Consider the following 20,474-nt stretch of genomic DNA (forward strand, 5'->3'; position numbering starts at 1 on the left):
GGCCCGCACAATCACCATGGACGGCGCTTGAGTTTTGGTGACCAACAGAAGGTTCACATTTTCAGCTGACCTCTTTGGCAATTAAACACGATCATTTTGTTTGTTTACAAACTGCTGGAAAACAAATGTTTCCTCAACAAAATTCGGCAATTCACCACTTTCGGATAAGCGAAGCAACTCTTAAGCTCTTTTGAGACTATTTTCTTTCTGTTGCGGTGTAAGTTATTGCATTTTTTTGGAATTTCAATGGCTTTACCCTTAGCTCATTCTTTAATATTTGTCGAATGGAATTTTGCAATATGTTCAGCTCACAAGCCATTTTTCGGCCATTGTGACGCGCATTTCGATCAAGTCGCTTCTTTACCTTTCGAACCATTTCTGCAGATGTTGCTGTTTTCTTCAGTCCACTTCCTTGACGTCGGGCTACGTTACCAGTATCACGATAACGAGCGATGGTACAAGACACAAAAGATTTATTACATTTAAATGCTGAGGTGCTCTAACGATAGCCACTTGTGTTTTTCCAGCCAAATATCAATAAATCAATCAATATCACGCTTGAATTCCATCACAAATAACTTTTTTTCGGGAAAATTCTCACCAACATGCTTTTGTACCCTTGTAAACAATATAATGAGCTGTTACTGGAATAATTTTAACAGCTGTCGAATGTGTGGCTTAGTAATGACAGCAGTCTGAAGTTGGTTGCAGTTTTTTCATCTCACCCTGTATGAGCCCCATTTAATGGCGTTTAATTTGAAGACATGCAATTATCTTTTGAATCTGAATATATTCCTGATTATATTTATTTGTACTTTATGAGGTGTGTAATTTTGGGTAATAAAAAATTGAGTAGAGAACTGAAGGTCTCATGATCTTTTTGACTGTTATGGGATTTCAAAAAATAATAATAAACATTCCTAATTAAAAATTTAATTTTGATTAATGTCAATGGACATCATTGTCAAATTATCCCTAAAATTTCCAAAACATTAAATGGTATTGAGAATCATAGCCGAAAATATGGTTTTAATACCGTTGTTGTTGATTTGACTATATTTTAGCCGAGCTATCAGCAGCATATTTATGCCAACATTTGCCTTTTGTTTTCACACATTCATTAGCGTAATGGAGTTTTTCAATTTAATTAAGTACCAACAACAGTAAGAGCAACTACAACAACAAAAACAAATGTCGTTGTTGTTGCTCCTTTTCCGAACCAAATTAGGACATGTTGAAGAGCAAGAGAAATAAGAGGAAAAATCGAAACGAAATGAAACGAACGAACGAACAAAATGTTGCCATGGCTAGATCTGTGGGGAGAATGACGGTGCGAGGGTGTTCGGTGTTACTTTATACACTTTTTGAACTTATGTAAAATTACTAATTAAAATGAAATTTATATTTTGTAAGTCTGTATGTTATTTGTTTCATAGCAAGTGGCAAGCATTTATGAGAATCATTGTTGCCATGACAATGCATAACAATAAAGGCCAAAAAAAGAAAGAAGGAAAATCACCCAATTTTACTCCCATGATTTTCCCAAGGAATCGATTTCGGCATTGTGTACAACAAAATGTTCTCCACGAGGACGAGATGAAAGTGGCTCATGTGGGAAGTGCAGAATATCATTTTTTAAGACCACACCAGTTTGTTTGTATGTAAATGTATGCGTGTAAAATTTACCACAAAACTATGCTGTAGAAAACATATTAAATTAAAATTTAATTTCACAAATCCCTTGCAAACAACCACCAACAACAAGGCGGCATTCCCCAAACAAAATCATGGCATATGTTAATGTTGTCACACAAGTTTCGTGGTGTAGGGTGTAATGCAAATTAAAAAAATAATATTTAAATGTATTTTTATTCATATTATTCCCAGCATAGCAGACTTTATTTTAGGTCCATTTTCATACAATGAAATGAAACAAAAATAGAAAAATAATAAGTTTAAAGTTCTCAAAAAAATGTTTCTTACCTAAATCGTTACAACCTAATATCGTGCGAACCAAGTGGGGGAAAACATAACTTGGTAACAAGAAAACTAAAAGGGAGAAAAATAGTTTTGTTTTATGAAATTTCATTGCGTGTTTCCATGAAAACTCGAGCGATTATAAGCGGAGAGAAGGACATAATTTATACAACGGCATAACTAACGACACTGTAAACATTTACGTCAACTACAGTTACAACCGCACACCAAAGGGAACGGGGTCCATGGGCGAAATACCAAATGGCGACAAACATAAAAACATCGGGTTGACGAAAGCTACAAACGGGAATGCTTGATAATCACTACAGATAGCACAACATACGTACATATATATGTGAAAAAGAGGAAGTATGGGAGACCCTATTTAAAATTTACTTTGAACCTAACCGCAAATTCTCATTTAAATCTGGGCATAAACGACGGCTACGACGAGAAAGAGAAAGACACGACATACAACAACTGGAGATACTAGGATTTCGTGGTTTGGTTGACAGATTCAAAAAGAGAAGAAGATGAAAAAAACAGACTTACATAGACACAAACAAACAATCATGCAACCAGAGAGCACACACATCTGTACTAAAGCTTCTTAAAAGCTTTGGTAATCCCAGAGTATTTCCTGATTGATCGAGATTAGCTGTATTACAGGAATACATGACACATAGACATAACTCAAATATTTCCTCCCGAAAACACATTTACACATAAACACACAAACATATTCATAACCAATGAAACATATGTTATATAACAGTTTGTTTGTGTGTGTGCTGTTGGTTGGTGGTTTTACTAGTTTTTATGCATATCCACAATCTACTCCATTCCAAAATGTATTTGTATATCTGTGTATGTTTACATGTCATAAGCATAACCATGTTCATTTTTGCTTTAACAAATATCTATTTTTTGTTGTTTTTGTTGTTGCTGTTCCGTTCCATCATATCAAACGAACAAGCATGAGGTGTCACATGGATATATTTTGGAGTGGAATTTTTTTCATCTTCATCGTCATCGTCGTCAGCATCAGCATCATCATCATCGTACCCTGGGTGAGATTCACACATAAACACCACTATCGATTCAAATGTATATATATATATATGTGTGTGTGTGTGAAAATAAGTAAACGTAAGCCCGATGCTGGGTGAACGGATATTAAAATGAAGCATTGTCGGAAACGGATGTATAAACAAAAATTGCTGAATTGAAAGTTACTTACAGCCATATTGTGCTGAGCGCGTTCCCTTTTACCAAAGCATCCTGTTTCAATATTCGATCCTTAATCGTTTATTTGTTGCAATATTTGCATTAAATACTATCACATACAGACAACAGATACAAATAACGGGACACACACACACAGTTACAATACAACCACACACACACAAGTTGTTGGGTTTTTGATGAAGAAATCAAAGAAATGAAATGGAAAAAACACCTCGTTCAACATTTTTTGTTATGTGATGTAAAGAACACAGTTATAATAAAAAAATATATGTATGTATGTACATATGTATGTGAAAGTGTATATATTTCTCATTGTTAGTACATAAGCATTCGAGTATGTATTTATGATGATGATATTGAAAAGAAAATTGCAAGTTTCGTTTCTAAATGGAAATGTTTCCAGTGGAATAATAAACTGTTTTGGAAACAGCAGGAACTGGGTACAAGGTACTTGAACTAAATGTACGATGTTTTCAGAAAATTGGGTACTAATATCATATTTCATAGAGGTCCTATATTGTCTATGTGACTGTTTTGAAAATTTCGAATTTTCACAAAAGATATTTTATTAGTAGCAAGATATTATATTTAAGAAGGTCCAGCCCAAAAACCACACAACACAGTGACACGTTGATGACGCATTTGCTTCTTGTGAATCACTCGAGGGTTTTCCTCATCACAAATTCAAGAATTAGGCCTAATGACGAAACCAGCAAGATGAAAATGGGCCTCGTCACTGGATATGATTTTAAAATTGTACCTTCTACCAGCAAACAGTAACAATTTTTTGCAATGGCGCTAAATTTAAAAATTGTGTTCTAGGTGGGATTCCCTTTATAATAACTAGGAAAAGGCGATATTAAGTCATTTTCCATACAATAGAGGAGTGGGCGACTTAAAGTTTCTTCTATACATCTATATACTTATACAATATTTTCCTATACACTGTATACTTGTATTCAACATTTTTGCGCTTTCAGGGGTAGGAACAATTAATATAGACCGATACTGTCCATTTCTGCCACTGATCTTACCAGGGTTGAATAGATTTATTGCAGTTTTTGAAGTTCCGTCGTGATTGGGGAGTTATTTTTATGAGTAATGATAATTAAAATTGCTAACCTTTTGTGGGGGAAGCAGTGGGTTCATATTGTCGATAGTTATAACCTCCACCATAGTATGGAGGGTATATTAAGTTTGTCATACCGTGTGTAACATTTTAAACCCCACAAATTATATATTTTCATGACCAGCATAAAATTATGTATCGATGTCCGCCCGTCTGTGGAAATCACTCTAGCTTCCGAAAGAAATGAAGTAGGTAAATAAAATTTTACTCAAATGTGTATTATGTCTGCAGGACTTTTGGTATTTAAAATGGTTCATATAAGTCCACGTTTTGGATAATATAATGCCTATCCTTTTTGGTATTTTCGTGATTTTAGCGACATTTTGCACCAGTAATGTTTCAAAGTTGGTATTTATAGTCGCAACGGATACTGGAGCCTATGACAGAAAATTGTCTGTGCAGGTCCATGTCTTTATATAGCTGCCATATAACTGTACCTCCCGATATTCGGTACTTTGATGATTTTAGTGACATTATTCACCAGAATTGTTTCAAATTTGGTATTTGAAGTTGGTAATGGGTACTACAGTCTATGACAGAAAATTGTCTGTGCAGGTCCACGTATTTTCAAGATTTTAACAGAATTTTTGACGGATATTTTGTTTTGAAAATTGCCAAAATCGTTCCAAGCGGTGAAGGGTATTCAAAGATCGGCTCGGCGGAACTTGCAGTTTTTTTACTTGTTCGTATGATATAACGATGTACAAAGTTTGAACTATATCCACCACTCCTCACGTTTTCTTTGATTTTTTAAATTTGTTTTTGAAAAATTTGTACATCAGAGGTTAGAACTATTTTATATGAGATCCATGTTGTTTGAACTTTTTGCACTTTTTTTGGGGTTGAGAGATGGTGTTTAAGTAGAGATATCTTTATACCCTACACTACATAGTGGTAATGGTATTATGTCTCTGTGCGTTTGTTACTTTTTGGGTCTTCATAGAATAACTTTTCTGAGTCGATTTATGCAAGCAGGTACATCAAATTTGCAAAAAGTGGGTTCTGATATAGCTATAGCTTCCATATATATGTTTCATTCGATTTGGGGTTTTAAGTCCCTCACATGCCCAAGAGAGAGCATGACAAGAATTATATTTGGTACCAGATAACTTATGGAACACTAGAATACCTCTGTCAAATTTTATCGAGATCGGATCAGATTAGCTTCCACACATATATCTTTATTCGATATGAGGTTTATTGTACACCAAGTGGCTAATATCACCTAAATGACTGAATTATGGCAATTTTGACAAAATTCATTCGAGAAACAAGTACTCCAAGTTTGGTGATAATCGGTTAATATATAGCTATAGCTACCATATATTGGTTTCGTCCGATTTGGTGTTAAAGTCCCTCACATACATAATATGCACTCCAAAAGAATGATATTTTACACCGAGCATCAGATATGTACTGCCCGAAAATACCTTTACCAAATTTTATCGAGATCGGTTCAGATTTTTATTTAGCTTCAATATACATCTTCATCTGATTTTATGGTTTTTCTCACAATATATGTAATAGCAGCTCGAATTAAATAGATTTTTCATTATTCAACCGAATTTTAGCATTTGGTGAAAATCGGGCCGCATATCATTTCTCCAGTAAATATTTTTTAATATAATCTTTATCGAAATCATATTATGCAGTATACAGCAATGTTATTTAGTTCATAGTTGGTATGATCTGCTTCACATAAATTCCCAATATAAACCTTTTTGTTACTTGAGCTCTACCAAATACGCATGGTTGTGTAGGGTATCATATAGTCGTCCCGCCAGACTTTTGACCTTTCCTTACTGCTTTATATTGTGGATTACTTAATGTATGCTGATATGATGTAAAATGTGCTCATAGTGTTTATTTATATCTTCACTTTTTTTGTAATATCTTAATTATAAAATACAACACGAGCAAGATTTTAGACACTTGAATTCAACTTTACTTTTTTTTTTGAAACGGCTTACGTTTGTGACACGTTTCGTCTTATTTTAAACAAAAACAAATAAACAAAATAAAACGTGACTCCAAATTGAAAATATTCGATATTTAACTGTTTCAATGGAGACGATTTGAAGCACATATCCTGCAGTTTTTATCGAAAATACCAGAACACAATTCAATAAATGTTCTTGTGTAAATCTTTACATGGAAATGTAAAATTATTGTCAGTTGAACAAGATGTTACCATTTTCAATTTCCTTGTCGACAAGGAGGAACCTTGAATTCATGTAAATTTATTGTGGCAATTCATGTGTATGTACGTGTGTGTGTGTGTTGGTATGTGAAGAGAACAAATTTATTATATTTGATTTCCTATTCAATACTAATCATGATGATAATGATAATAATAAGGAGAATAATGATACCAGCCTACAATCTAAGACAAATTTGAAATAAAACTGTTCAATAGACATAGGGATCCATTTTTGTTATTGTTGTTGCTGTTGTTTGTGGTGATGGAACTACATGAGCATGTGGGCATACTTTGTGGGAGTCTTAGGAAAACTTTTGGCATTATTATTCAAATATTATTGAAAAAAATATTTGCAATTGTAGAAATGACTTTATATGCCCCCTAAAATGACAATCAGATAACATTGAATGATTAAAACACACAAATACCAGCCCATTTAAATCCCCATGAAACCCAAACATTATTCTTATTAAATGTTAGTGGGTGTATGTATTCTACGTAGATTTGTAATTTATTGATACATAAGATTGTTGTAGATTTATTTTAGGAATACATGTGTAAGGACTTTGTTGAGTGAAATTACCCATAACTAAGGCATTGTACACATTAAAATGTGTTCATTAAATGTATCCTCTTAAATTAAAATCCACTTTATTGAAACAAAGAAAAACGTAAATATTTCTCAAAATAAATGTTTATTGTAAAGAAATTATTTTGAATCACAAGAAATTGTCTATTCATAGAAAATTATCTCACATTTTTCGGAAAAGTATTTTTTGTCAGTTAGTCCCCGGAAAAGTTTTCGATATGTATTTATATTTATCTTACATAAAAAAAATGTTGACTCGTCATCTTATAACAAAAGAGCTTCTATTTCAATGCAACATTAGGTCTGGGTAAAATCGGTGGAACCACCGTTTACAAACAATGTTACATTAATGTAACAAATAAATATAGTTGCCTTGAAAGGTGAAACATTTTCTAATTTAATACAAAAGCGCTATAGATGAGACGAGTAGAGCAAGATGTACTATTTAAAAAGTTACAGCCTCTTGCCAATTGTTGTTGGAAAATCTATTTTTTTTTGTTTATTTATTTAAACAAGAGCTCAGATTTAATCGATTTTACTTGCTATTGAAAAACACTCACGAGCTAGAATGCTTGAAGAGTACGAGTGAGTTTCACTCTCTACTAGCATTTGAGCGAGCATTTCGGAGATCTGATTTCATTATGGAGCTACATCAACGCAAAGATAAGGTGACTTAATTTCGTTACCGAGCTTTCTTTTGGTACACTCTCTATAGAAGTAGGGATGTTCTCGAAGAATCATTATTTCGATTTATTCTCCAAGAACTGGTTTGATCTCTTTATACTTTTTTGCACCTGACAAACAATTGCCACAATGTTATAATATCCAAAGTTTGGACCATATAATCTATATTCTTCTTGTGTGATTAGTAACGGTTCATAATTTTGAGAATTGGACCACATTGTTCATAAAGTGGTATCGTTGGACAAAATCCGTTTCGGTGTACAAATTTGACACTTTAATATTTTTTTTTAAATTGAGATCAAGTTCGAAGTTGAGTTACATAGGTTCGCTTTTGCTGGTACCTCATTATAAAAGTATCTGAATTCAAACGTGTTCCACTTTAAACTACAAATACCAGTAAGACCGTTTGAATAATGCTGTTAAACTTGTTCAAAAACAATAAAGTGGTTGAGGACGTTGAATATGGGCCACACCAAAACGGAAACCTCTATAAACAATTTTATACTTCAAGGATTTTCATCTACCAAAATACTGAATATCAGTGGGTATTATGTTATATGTGATCTATAGGAAAACGTGGACCTAAATATTCAATATTCTGCCACCGGAGCTAGAACCTATTACGAACTACAAATGCCAATTTTTGGACAAATCCGCATAAAATGTGACTAAAATAATTAAAATACTGAATATCCTGAGGTACCGCTATATGGAGGCTATATGAAACGTGAACCGATATATTTCAGATATATATTATATCATCTCAAACGACCAAACCGTGCCTCGTCGAAATAACGATTTAAGACCCTTGGTCCGTTTGGACAAAATCCGTATTAGGTCATTTGATGGCGATCTATGGGTTTTCCGCCCGTCAGTCTGTCTTTCTGTCTAGTGTCCACTATAACTCTCGAAGGCAGTATCCGATTAACTTGGTAAGCCGCAATATTATAAAACTTAGATCGAATTCGGATACGGTCCACTCCTTCTGGTGCCTCCCCCAGAAGGAAAATGGATCATTCTATGCAAATCATCATATTTGTATCAGTGGTAGGTAAGGTGCTAAAATAGACAATATCGATTTGCAACTTCTGGTACCTCGCTCACGAAGGGTTATAATTTTGAATAAACGCAACGTGAAAGCTAAAGGCAAATGTGAAAGAAAAGTTCGCTTGCGATCAAATTTCGCATATCCAAATATTTTTGATAGCCCTATGTCTGGTATGAAGATGGGATATATGGGACCACTTTTTCTGGTATCTCTCTCACAAAATTCTACATGAACATCCAATTTTTTCCAAACTTCCTACGACATCCATGCCACATCCTACTACTTTTACTAACACAAGATATCTTGTAAATAAGATATGTTGGTCCACTCCCTCTGATACCTCCGATGCATGGGGTCAACAATTTTAATGATTATATGTCTCATTGTGCCCATGACATCGGCTGAGGGTATACAAATAATTTTGCCCATAATAGAGCAATTGTGGAAATTTAATGTATCGGCCTACTTTTCCTGGGACTTGGAATATATACCCGTTAAAGTTCAGTCATAGGCAATATTTATTTCAGACTTAGATCAGGACGACCATTGACAATTCTTGCTGACTTCTTCCGTTATCTCTTTGTTTCCCAAAGGGTCAAATACAAATAAAACATAAAATATCAATTTAGTGACCTATATTCTTCACACTTCGCATGTCCCAATTAAAAAGCATTGGATCTCGCATGTACAAGGTTTCCCAGTTCTCTTTAAAGTTTGCACATAGCAATGTTTAACATGCTAAGTTTGAACTAAACTGTTCCAAGTTTTAATTAAATCAAATACTCCTATTTGCAAGTTATCGTGAGCACCAGCCACCTAGATCGATGGTTCAATCTAAATATCCTAATACCCGTTATTTTGGTGAGTTGCGGGCGTATCAAGGATATCTGTATACATTCCCCATAAAGCTGAATTGGTTAATGTGTTCACTTCTCTGCGATTTTGACTGATATTTTCATTACTTCAGGTGGATAAATTCATGTAATGGAATATTTAAAATTATCCTTTCCTTTTACGCTAAAAGAAAATTTAATTTAAATAAATGTAAATTGTATTTAATAACTGGTTGGTATAACTATCGTACAAGTAGTGGAAGGATTCTAATTTCTATAATTAAGTTATTCCTGGAGAAAACAAACATAGATGGAGTAGTGATGAAATTGTAATAAAAATTTAACGAACATCATCCTTCGCTTCCACGGCAACTGAAAACTAAACATATTTTAAACAATGGCATGAATCGAAAACAAGTGTCTGCTCCGGGCCAGGTAATGCTTGTTTGCGTTACGAATTAAAACTAAAAATGTTGGAAATTGTGGTTGAAGTTTAGTGCAGGTGTTGTGTTCCTGTTGTATATCATAATTATAATAAATATGTTGGTAAAATTTTAATGTTGTTTGGAATTCATTTGAATTTCCAGAAAAACCAATCCCATCATCAAGCAGACAGTCATGTAAATGTAGGTGTGTGTGAGTGTGTGCAGAACAGTTGTTCTACCACATACCACACAGAAGTTATCAACTTGATTAATTGCCTAAAGAAAGTGATCCCAAAAATTTCTACCCTTAAAAATAAAAAATCACCTTGACTTGCAATTTACAAGGATGGGAAAAAAAGGATTACATTTTTGTTAAGAAACCACGAAGTAGTGTGGGAATGAAGATGATGTTACACTATTTTCTCAGGTTAAAACTTTGTGTATGTAAGCAACATCGAGTCTGGGTACATAACTTAATTTCCGGAAGATCTAAATTAAAACAAATCTACTGGGATTTGATATGGGACAGCCAAATGTCAGTCTATCCGTGTATTTCAGCAATGTAAGATATCCTCCTTGAAATCTTTGGATTCTTTCTTAATGTCTAGGAAAATATGTGTATGAAAATGACCTTTTGTTGTGGCCAGCAAAGTCTGCCCGTATGCTGGGAGTACTGACCAAAACAGTATGTGTACATTATATTAGGGCTGATATATTTTTACATTTATCCTTTGATTTAGAAAAAGTAGTAGCAAGGTCATAATCGAATATTAATTAATTGGAATGAAAAATGCCCACCATCAATATTTCTATCTAGCTATATAACAACAATTTTGGACTTACTCAAATTCATATCAAAATCCTCCCTTATTTTCAAGCAGGAGACTGTACCATCATAGTAGTTGATGCAGTGCATTACACGAGCATTTTATTAGTTGTGGAGCACGAATATACCTGTATGCTTTATTACCACTGGTCAAGATGGCATTGTTTATTTATACATAGTTGTGTGCCCTAAACAGCAACCCTCCCCCCACGCCTACCTTTGTCTTGTATTGTGTCATTTCATCCTGCTTAAATTTGGAATTTTTCATGGTCCACTATGACCCATGTTGTATGGCATGACGTTTTCACTTGTTGTAATCCCAATTCTCATTATTTTGTGGGGGGTGAGGGGGTAGTTGTGCTGTAAATTTAAACTTGGTTTAGTTTTATGTGTAGCCAGTAAATGTGGTACTTAAGCGCTGTTGTTACAGAAGCCCCAGGCTATGTTTGTCATTCACTTTAACCTAATAACTTTGTATTCAAATGTCTGTGGTGCGGTCAACGAGATGAAGCTATCAGCACTTTGCTGGACTGTCTAGGAATTCTTGAATCTCAGCCATAAGGAATCTTGGAAAATATTTTGTAAATGTAACTAATTTCTATCCAAAAAGCGGTAATGAAATGTACTGAAACCAGCGATGTCTTTTTTGATTTGATATGTACTTTCAAAAAGGATTTAACATTGAAAATTGAGGAAATGTGGACACTATGGAGGGGGTACATTAACTGTGTAATTCCTCGAAATACTCATGTCAGGTCAAACAAAGTTAATATATTCTTGATCAGTAAAAATTCTAAGTCGATTTAGCGATGTCCGTTACCCAGTCTGTTGTAATCGCGTTATCTTTCGAACGAAGTAAGATAGAAGGCTAAAATTTTGCACACATGTGTATTTTATCTGTAACAGTTCGTAAATGGCCTATGTCGGTCCACGTTTTCGTATAGCTCTGATAAAAAAAAAAACTTATGCAAGCCGTCGCCTTCCTATATCCGGCATCATATACCGGTTTTCATTTAGCCGGTATTTTTCGACTATTTTTTATACCCTCCACCGTACTATGGAGGGTATATTCATTTTGTCATTCCGTTTGTAACTCATCGAAATAATGATCTTAGACCCAATAAAGTATATTTTTTCTTGATCAGCGTAAAATTCTAAGACGATTTAGCCATGTCCGTCTGTCTGTCTGTCTGTCTGTTGTAATCATGCTATCTTTCGAACGAATTGAGATAGAAGGCTAAAATTTTGCACACATCTATTTTGCAAGTAGGCAGGTTAAGGTCGTAAATGGGCCATGTAGGCCAACGTTTTCATATAGCCTCCATATAACGGTACCTACCGACATTCGGTATTTTGATGATTTTAGCGACATTATTCACCAGAATTGTTTCAAAGTTGGCATTTGAAGTTCCTGATGAGTACTACCATCTGTGACAGAAAATTGCCCATGCAGATCCACGACTTCGTATAGCCCCCATATAACGGTACCTCCCGATATTCGGTATTTTGATGATTTTAGCGACATTATTCACCAGAATTGTTTCAAATTTGGGGTTTGAAGTTCGAAATAGATACTACAGCCTGAGACAGGAAATTGTCTATGCAGGTCCACGTCTTCGTATAGCCCCCATATAACGGTACCTCCCAATATTCAGTATTTTGATGATTTTAGCGTCATTATTCTCCGTAGTAGTTTCAAATTACGTATTTAGAGTTCGTAATGGGAACTACAGTCCGTGAAAGAAAATTGCCTATGCAGGTCCAGGTCTTCGTATAGGCAACATATATCAGTACCTCCTTATATTCGGTATTTTGACGATTTTAGGTACAATACCCACCGAAATTGTTTGAGATGTCTATTTGAACTTCGTAATGGATGCTACAGCCTGTGACAGAAAATTGTCTATGCTGGTCCAGGTCTTCGTATAGCTCCTATATAACGGTAACTCCTATATAACGGTAACATTATTCACCGTTTATTTTAAGTTTCGAATTTGAATCTGGTAATGGCTTGTGACAAACAATGCCTATGTAGGTGCACGTCCTACAGGCCCTAATATAACGGCTATATTCGGTATTTTTAAAATGTTAACAGAATTTTTGGCGAATGTTATCTTTTTCGAAAATTTTCAAATTCGTTCTAAATTGTGGAGGATATTCAAAGTTCGGCCCGGCCGAATTTACTGATTTTTTACTTATTTTAGTTGTTCAAGTTCCTTCCGAATGGTGGAAGTTATTTTTGTGCTAAAATCGTTTTAACCAATTTGAGGTAATTTGTAACACCTGTATATATAAATGTATAATTACATTTTTCATCAAAATTGTATGTCGATTTAGCCTTGTTTGTCTGCGTAAATAGGTCAGTTTCCGAACGGAATGAGGTATGTTGAAAAACTTTAACGCTATGAATAAGTATTCCCTTGGTAGATCGTATGAAAAAGTCCAGGATTTGTTATTACCTCCATATTACGGTATTTTAGCGTTTTAGCCACAATTTTCAAACGTATTCATGGTGAACTAGAAGTTTGTATGCCCAGAGAACATGTACTTTCCATATTCGGTATTCAGTTAACTTAAGCCCAATTTGTCAATCGAACTTAAGTATAATTTGTATGTGGTTACAAATGGTATCTCTACCTACGACAGAGGTGGTACATAATCAATTAAATAGGTTTACATATTCCTATAGCCTCCATATAAAGGAGCCTTACGATAATTTTTATACCCTCCACCATACTATGGAGGGTATATTAATTTTGTCATTCCGTTTGTAACTCCTCGAAATACTCATGTCAGACCCAACAAAGTATATATATTCTTGATCAGCGTAAAATTCTAAGACAATTTAGCCATGTCCGTCTGTCTGTGTGTCTGTATGTCAGTCTGTCTGTCTGTCTGTTGTAATCACGCTATCTTTCAAACAAATTGAGATAGAAGGCTAAAATTTTGCACACATGTATATTTTGCCAGTAGGCAGGTTAAGTTCGTAAATGGGCCATGTAGGTCCAAGTTATCATATAGCCCCCATATAACGGTACCTCCCGATATTCGGTATTTTGATGATTTTAGCGACATTATTCGCCGGAATTGTTTCAAATTTGGCATTTGAAGTTCTTAAGGGATACTACAGCTTAAGACAGAAAATGAGTCATGTAGGTCCACGTCTTCATATAGCCCCCATATACCGTACCCCCGATTTTCGGCCTTTTGATGATTTTAGCGACATTGTTTACCGTAATCGTTTCAAATTTGGTATTTGAAGTTCGTAATAGATACATCCTAAGTCAAAAAATGAGTCATGTAGGTCCACGTCTTCATATTGTCCCCATATAACGGTACCCCCCGATATTCGATATTTTGATGATTTTAGCGACATTATTTAGCGGAATTGTTCCAAATTTGGTATTTGAAGTTCATAATAGATACTGCAGCATAAAACAGAAAATGGGCCATGTAGGTCCACGTCTTCATATAGCCCCCATATACAGTACCCCCCGATTTTCGGCCTTTTGATGATTTTAGCGACATTGTTTACCGTAATCGTTTCAAATTTCGCATGTGAAGTTCGTAATGGATATTTCTGCCCATGCCAGAAAATTTTCTGTGCAGGTCCACGTCTACGTATAGCCCCCATATAACGGTACCCCCCATATTCGGAATTTTGATGATTTTAGCTACATAATAAACAGATTTTTCTTCAAGTTTCGCATTTAAATATTGTAATAACTTATGACAAAAGTTGCCTATGCAGGTCCACGTCGTCGTATAAGCATTCGGTATTTTTAAGATTTTAACAGAATTTTTAACGGATTTTATTATATTTTTTTTTTTTTGGAAATTGCCAAATTTGTACCAAATGGTGGAGGGTATTAAAAATTCGTCCCGGCCGAATTTACAGCTTTTTTACTTGTTAATTTTCATAACAGCCTGTTTAAAGATTGGCGAAGGTACTTTTCAATTTCTAGGTTTTTGGTATCTACACCAAAAGCAAAACGTACTCGGAAAAAGTAGAATCTGACCGAGTTCGAACGAATTGTACTCTCACTCGAAAACGAGCACAGTATGCTCGCTCTGATATGAGAGTATTTTTGGAGTACTCCCGCACGAGCGGGCAAGTTTCACTCTCTACTCAATTTCGAGGAAGCGTCTTAGAGGCATGCTTTTAATACAAATAATACCCTCCCTCTTTCGCCAAGTTTTATGAATTCGCATGAATTCTTTAACGTGGCCAAATTGATTTTGACTTTTTTACTGAACTAGAATGTATGTCTCAGCAAAAAATGGTACATATATTATTTTGATACTCATATAAGAACAACAGTATATTTGGCAATATTGCTTAAATTTTGCCTACGGAAAAGTTGACTAAATCTGCAAAACCGATTGGGACCAAGATTTTTAGAAAGTAATCTGCAATGTTAAGTATCATCACTCAGTTGAAAGAGAATTTAACAAATGTTAAATTCGTGCAAATATTTCAAACTAAAACATCAATTCTGAATAGAACAACAAGGAGGAAGCACAATTTCGAAATAGTAGAAGTACAAGACTTAGCATCCCTTTTGAATTAAACATTTCGCATTGACCCTTTGTCTAGTTTTGATAAATACCGTTTATTTATGTGTCTGACAAATATTGTGGACCCCGGTTAATGATATTGAATGAAATGCTTGAGCGTTTGAACTATAGGTGACCAGTGGTCGGCCAACTGCCACACACGCAGACACACACAATGGCCACCACTCACACATTTGACAGAGCATCCCACCGAGCCACTGAGTGGCATTGATGACAAACAATGTAAATGTTTTGAAATTATTCATGCGCATGACTTTGATGCCAACGTTATTAATAAAATAAATTGTTGGGAATTATCACGGAGCGTAATGGAAAGTCCTGCAGTGGCCAAAGGACCACAAAAAGGGATTTAATTACCAACACATACATATGTAAATATACCTCACACATTTAACCCAGCAGTGAAATGAATTAATTTTTTCGGTTTGTCGCAGCAAACGTGAGCTGCTCCAATAATTCGGACTGTCAACCAACCACCCCGTCCGTTACTGTGTCGCAAAGGGGTGACAAGTTTGTCCATGGCGTAGGTGGCCGACCACCAAAAGGGTCAGGACAAAATATAAATTAGTTAGTTACCAGATACTAAATAGTCAAACTTTAATTAGTTGTTTAGTTAAGTTCCCAATTAATTTAGAGACATTAGTTTCACATGTAAAACCATATTTCAGAGGTCAGAGTGGGAATGGGAGGGGAGGGGACAGGAGGGAGGATGCTTCCTATCAACATAAATTATGGGCAAATTTCGGGTTGTCTATTTTTGGTGGCAAATCAAAAACATACCTTTGTTCTTCCTCTACTAAAGCCACCATCATCATGAGGACGAGGTCGTTGTCCAGGCTGTAAGAAAAAGAAGAAATGGATGTATTTTTTTTAACTCATTAAACCAATTAATGTATAAATACACCAATAAAAGTTTATAGTTTTTAATTGTTAAATAGCATAAATGTAAAAGCTTAGCATAAAACTATTATGTGAAAAAATGTAGAAAGCTAATTTGTACAATTGTTTTTAATAAAATAATAACAATAATAATATTATTATGCTATTAAATGATTTGTTAATTACATTATTTATATTTAGAGAATGAAATCATAACAAAAAGCAATAATAATAAAATGTGTAAAAAAAATTATTTTACAAAATAAATATATGCCATTAAAGCAAACATGACCAATTAACAGATAAATTTAATTTAATTTAATTTACACAACTATACAAATATGGTGGGGCAGAACTGCAGTCGTAGTTGTCAATAAAGGGGGACAAAAATATTAAAAATGTCGCATTTTTCGAATGTATAAAGGGAGATCGATCTTATTTGAAAGATGTGAATATAGAGGAGAGATTTAAAAATTTTGTGATTATAAGAATACTGAAAAGTGGAAGAGGGACCATAAATACTATTGCACCAAAAACCTAGACCTATGAAGGAATGTTGCAAATCTTAGAAAAAAAACCCTTCGAACTCTTCAGCTTATCCAAAATTTTTCTTAAACAAATCGACACCCGAAATCGACTCAAATGTATCGGATAGAAAACAAGTACGAAAATAGTTTCGTAATGGGTACTACAACCTGTGACAGAAAATTGCCAATGCAGGTCTTCGTATAGGTCCTAATACGATGATTGATCGTACTATTGCTTGTTACCGTGATACTGGTAGCGTAGTCCGACGTCAAATAAGTAGACGGAAGAAAGCAGCAACATCAGCAGAAACGGTTCGCGAAATAAATAAGCTGAACATATCACAATATTCCCTTCGGTAAATATTGAAAAATGAGCATGTGGTAAAGCCATCGAAGTTTCAAAAAGTGCTAGAACTTACACCGCAACAGGAAGAAAATAGACTCAAAAGAGCTATGGCCGAAAGAGCTACTGCCGAATTTGGTTTTCTCCGGTGAAAAAACATTCGCTGTCCAGCAGTTTGTTAACAAACAAAATGATCGTGTTTACTTGGCAAAGAGGCCAGCAAAAAATATGCAACTTCGGTTGGCCACCAGAACTCAAGCGCCGGTCATGCTTATGGTGTGGGCCGCCATAAGAGCCGATGGTCGCTCTCCGCTCGTATTAATCGACTGTGGCATCAGAATAAATACCGAATATTATCGCGAAAATATGCTTGGGCATGCTAACATTTTGGGCGCAGATCCTGGATATTCCAACAGGACTCAGCACCATCGCACTCAGCACGCGCCACCCAAGAATGGTTACAGAATGAAGTTCCTCGCTTCATTTCCAAAATTTTGGCGTTTGACTTAGTGGCAGTTTTTTTATCTCACCCTGTATATTCTCGATCAGCATAAAACTCTATGTAGATTAAGCGATGTCCATCCGTCCGTATGTTCGTCCGTCTGTGGAAATCGCTGTAGCCTCCGAACGAATTAATGTAGGCTGAAAAAATTTCACTCCGATGTGTATTTGGACTGTAGGAATTTTGGCATTGAAAATGGGCTATATAGGTCCACCTTCAGGTATAGCCCCCATATAACTGTATATCCCTATATTCGGAATTTTTGTGATTTTAGCGACATTGTTCACCGGAATTGTTTCAAATTTTGCATTTGAATTTACTACAGCCTGTGAAAAATTACCTGTGACAGAAAATTGCCTGTGTAGGTTCAGGTCTTCGTATAGAGCCCTATATAACGGTAACTTCCTATATTCGGTATTTTGTTGATTTCAGCTACATTATTCACCGGAATTGGTGCAAATTTTGTATATTCATTTCGTCAGGAGTACTATAACCTGTGACAGAAAATTGCCTATGCAGGTCAACATCTTCGTACAGGTTCCAATATAAAGGTAACTTCCTATATTCGGTACTATGATGATTTTAAGGCCATTATTCACCGGACCCCATATAACGGTACCTCCCTATATTCGGTATTTTGAAGATTGTATATACAATATTCATCGAAATTATTTGAAATTTCGTATTTGAGTATTGTAATGGCCTATGACAAAAATTACCTATGCAGGTCCACATCTTCGTATAGACTCCAATATAACGGCAACTTTTAAGATTTTAAACAGATTTTTAACGGATTTTATTTATTTATTATTTTTTTTTTTAAATTTCAAATTCGTTTCAAATATTGGAGGGTATTCAAAGTTCGGCCCGGCTTACTGATTTTTTACTTTTTTTTGTTTTTGGGAAAGTAGACCGCAAAACGTTTTTAGCAAATCCGCTAATTCTCGAATTTACTTAAAAATTAAGGGATTTTGTACAGAAAGTTCTTAGAAAAGCATTCTTAAAATTTAACCCATTTGTAAGTCAAGAATGAAGCTAGTCAGAGGCATTGTCCCTACTATACGAGAAATACGATTTTTGAAAATTTTTTAGTCCTATGTTTTCAAATATCCCTATCAATTATTGGGATCTTCTCAAGATATTGTCAGATTTTTATTTTATTATTATTTTATTTTTGAAGAGGAGGGGTTCGATGAAAAATTATCCGGCCAAAATAATTATTATTAACATATATCAACGCCTCGACCACGTGACGATGGCCCCAAATTTAAGTGTTTATAGAACAGCTGATTAGAACGTGGAGGGTATAAAAATTAAGAAAATTCATTGTCGCCGAAACATTAGCTTCTAAAGACAATCAAAAGGTCCAGAAAATATTCGAATTTATTTCACCAACTGGTTGCGGTCACTAAGGTAGCCATATAAATAAAAAAGTTAATAATCATTAATTCGGATAAATTTCCCAATCTGAAAATATATTTCATGTGGGGCCACCATTCAATTGACATTGGCTTTGGATGCTTGGTTATGGTTATTCGAATTCGTTTCATCCTTCTAACTTTGACTTTAATCGGAGAAAGAGAAAAATGCAATAAAATAGCAACAGCAATAATTGGTCTAAGTCAAACCCCAAATGAATTGAATCATTTTGGCCAAATGTGAAAGTGTGTATGTGTGTGTGTGCGCATTTGTGGCTTTGAGTTTCAGCAAAATGCCATTTGTAGCTGAGAGCGAATAAACGAACAAATAAACCAACAAACGATTATGTTGGCCAAAGAATGTTGTAAATCAATTTTGCTAATAAATCTTTTTTGTGTACATTTCCGGAGAAAATATTTCTCGTTTCTTCTGCTCTTGGCTAGAAAAAAAAAAAAAACAACGGCGAAAGGGAAGAGCCGGAGCAAAGATGAGTTTATTTTCTTTATATGTTTTGAAGCCTTGAGCTTAGTTTGTTGCGATAAATTGTCGCTACACTCGAAGGAAAATTACAGTTCAATTTTATTGGGAATTTGGAACTCGGAATTGTGAAAAATAAAATTTAAAACAGATGTATTTTTCATTGTATTTTGAGTATGAACAATGGCGATTTCTACAAATTATTGGTGTAGGAAACACTCTTAAAATGTCTTACTATATTTTGAAAATATAAAGGTTAATCTAGAACCCTATAATTTCGGATTTTAAGGTTCTAGGCACTCAGAAATTTTAGACACTAAGAGAACAATTGTGGTTAAATATTGTAACATTTGCTTGGGCGAACGGCTAGAGCAAAAAGGTTTCAACTATTTTTTGCCACTTTTTTAAATGGAGTATGGATGGAACTAAAGTCCTTCACAGTAACTTCACAGCGAAATATTCAAATTCATACTTTCTGGTTCGACGCAACAAATATATATTTTTATCAGCGTAAAATTCTAAGACGATTAAGCCCAGTCCGTCCGTTGGTTGTAATCACGCTAGAGTCAAAAAGAATTAAGATTGGAAGCAAAAAATTTGCACAGATCAGTCCATTGTCTACAGGCAGATCGATATCGAAGATGGGCTATATGATATAACGATACCGCGATATTCGGCATTTTCATGATTTTAGTCACATTTGTCAATGGAATTGTCTGCAATTCTACATAAGGAGTGTCTTCAAGGTACTTTACCCCCTGAAAAATAATTGTTTATGTAGGTCCACCAT

The 20,474-nt window shown here is 34.8% G+C and overlaps 1 protein-coding gene across 1 annotated transcript in view; it reads right to left on the minus strand.

The window, feature by feature from the left end:
- The window catches only part of LOC101891938 (disintegrin and metalloproteinase domain-containing protein unc-71), a gene marked incomplete in the record, with an annotated part of 263,600 nt that overhangs the window by 115,809 nt on the left and 127,317 nt on the right, over positions 1-20,474 (minus strand). The window contains 1 exon segment of the mRNA XM_059121629.1: positions 16,318-16,374. Within this exon segment, the coding sequence (XP_058977612.1) occupies positions 16,318-16,374 (57 nt within the window).

Source organism: Musca domestica, unplaced genomic scaffold, assembly GCF_030504385.1.
Source record: "Musca domestica strain aabys unplaced genomic scaffold, Musca_domestica.polishedcontigs.V.1.1 2, whole genome shotgun sequence".
Classification (NCBI taxonomy): domain Eukaryota; kingdom Metazoa; phylum Arthropoda; class Insecta; order Diptera; family Muscidae; genus Musca; species Musca domestica.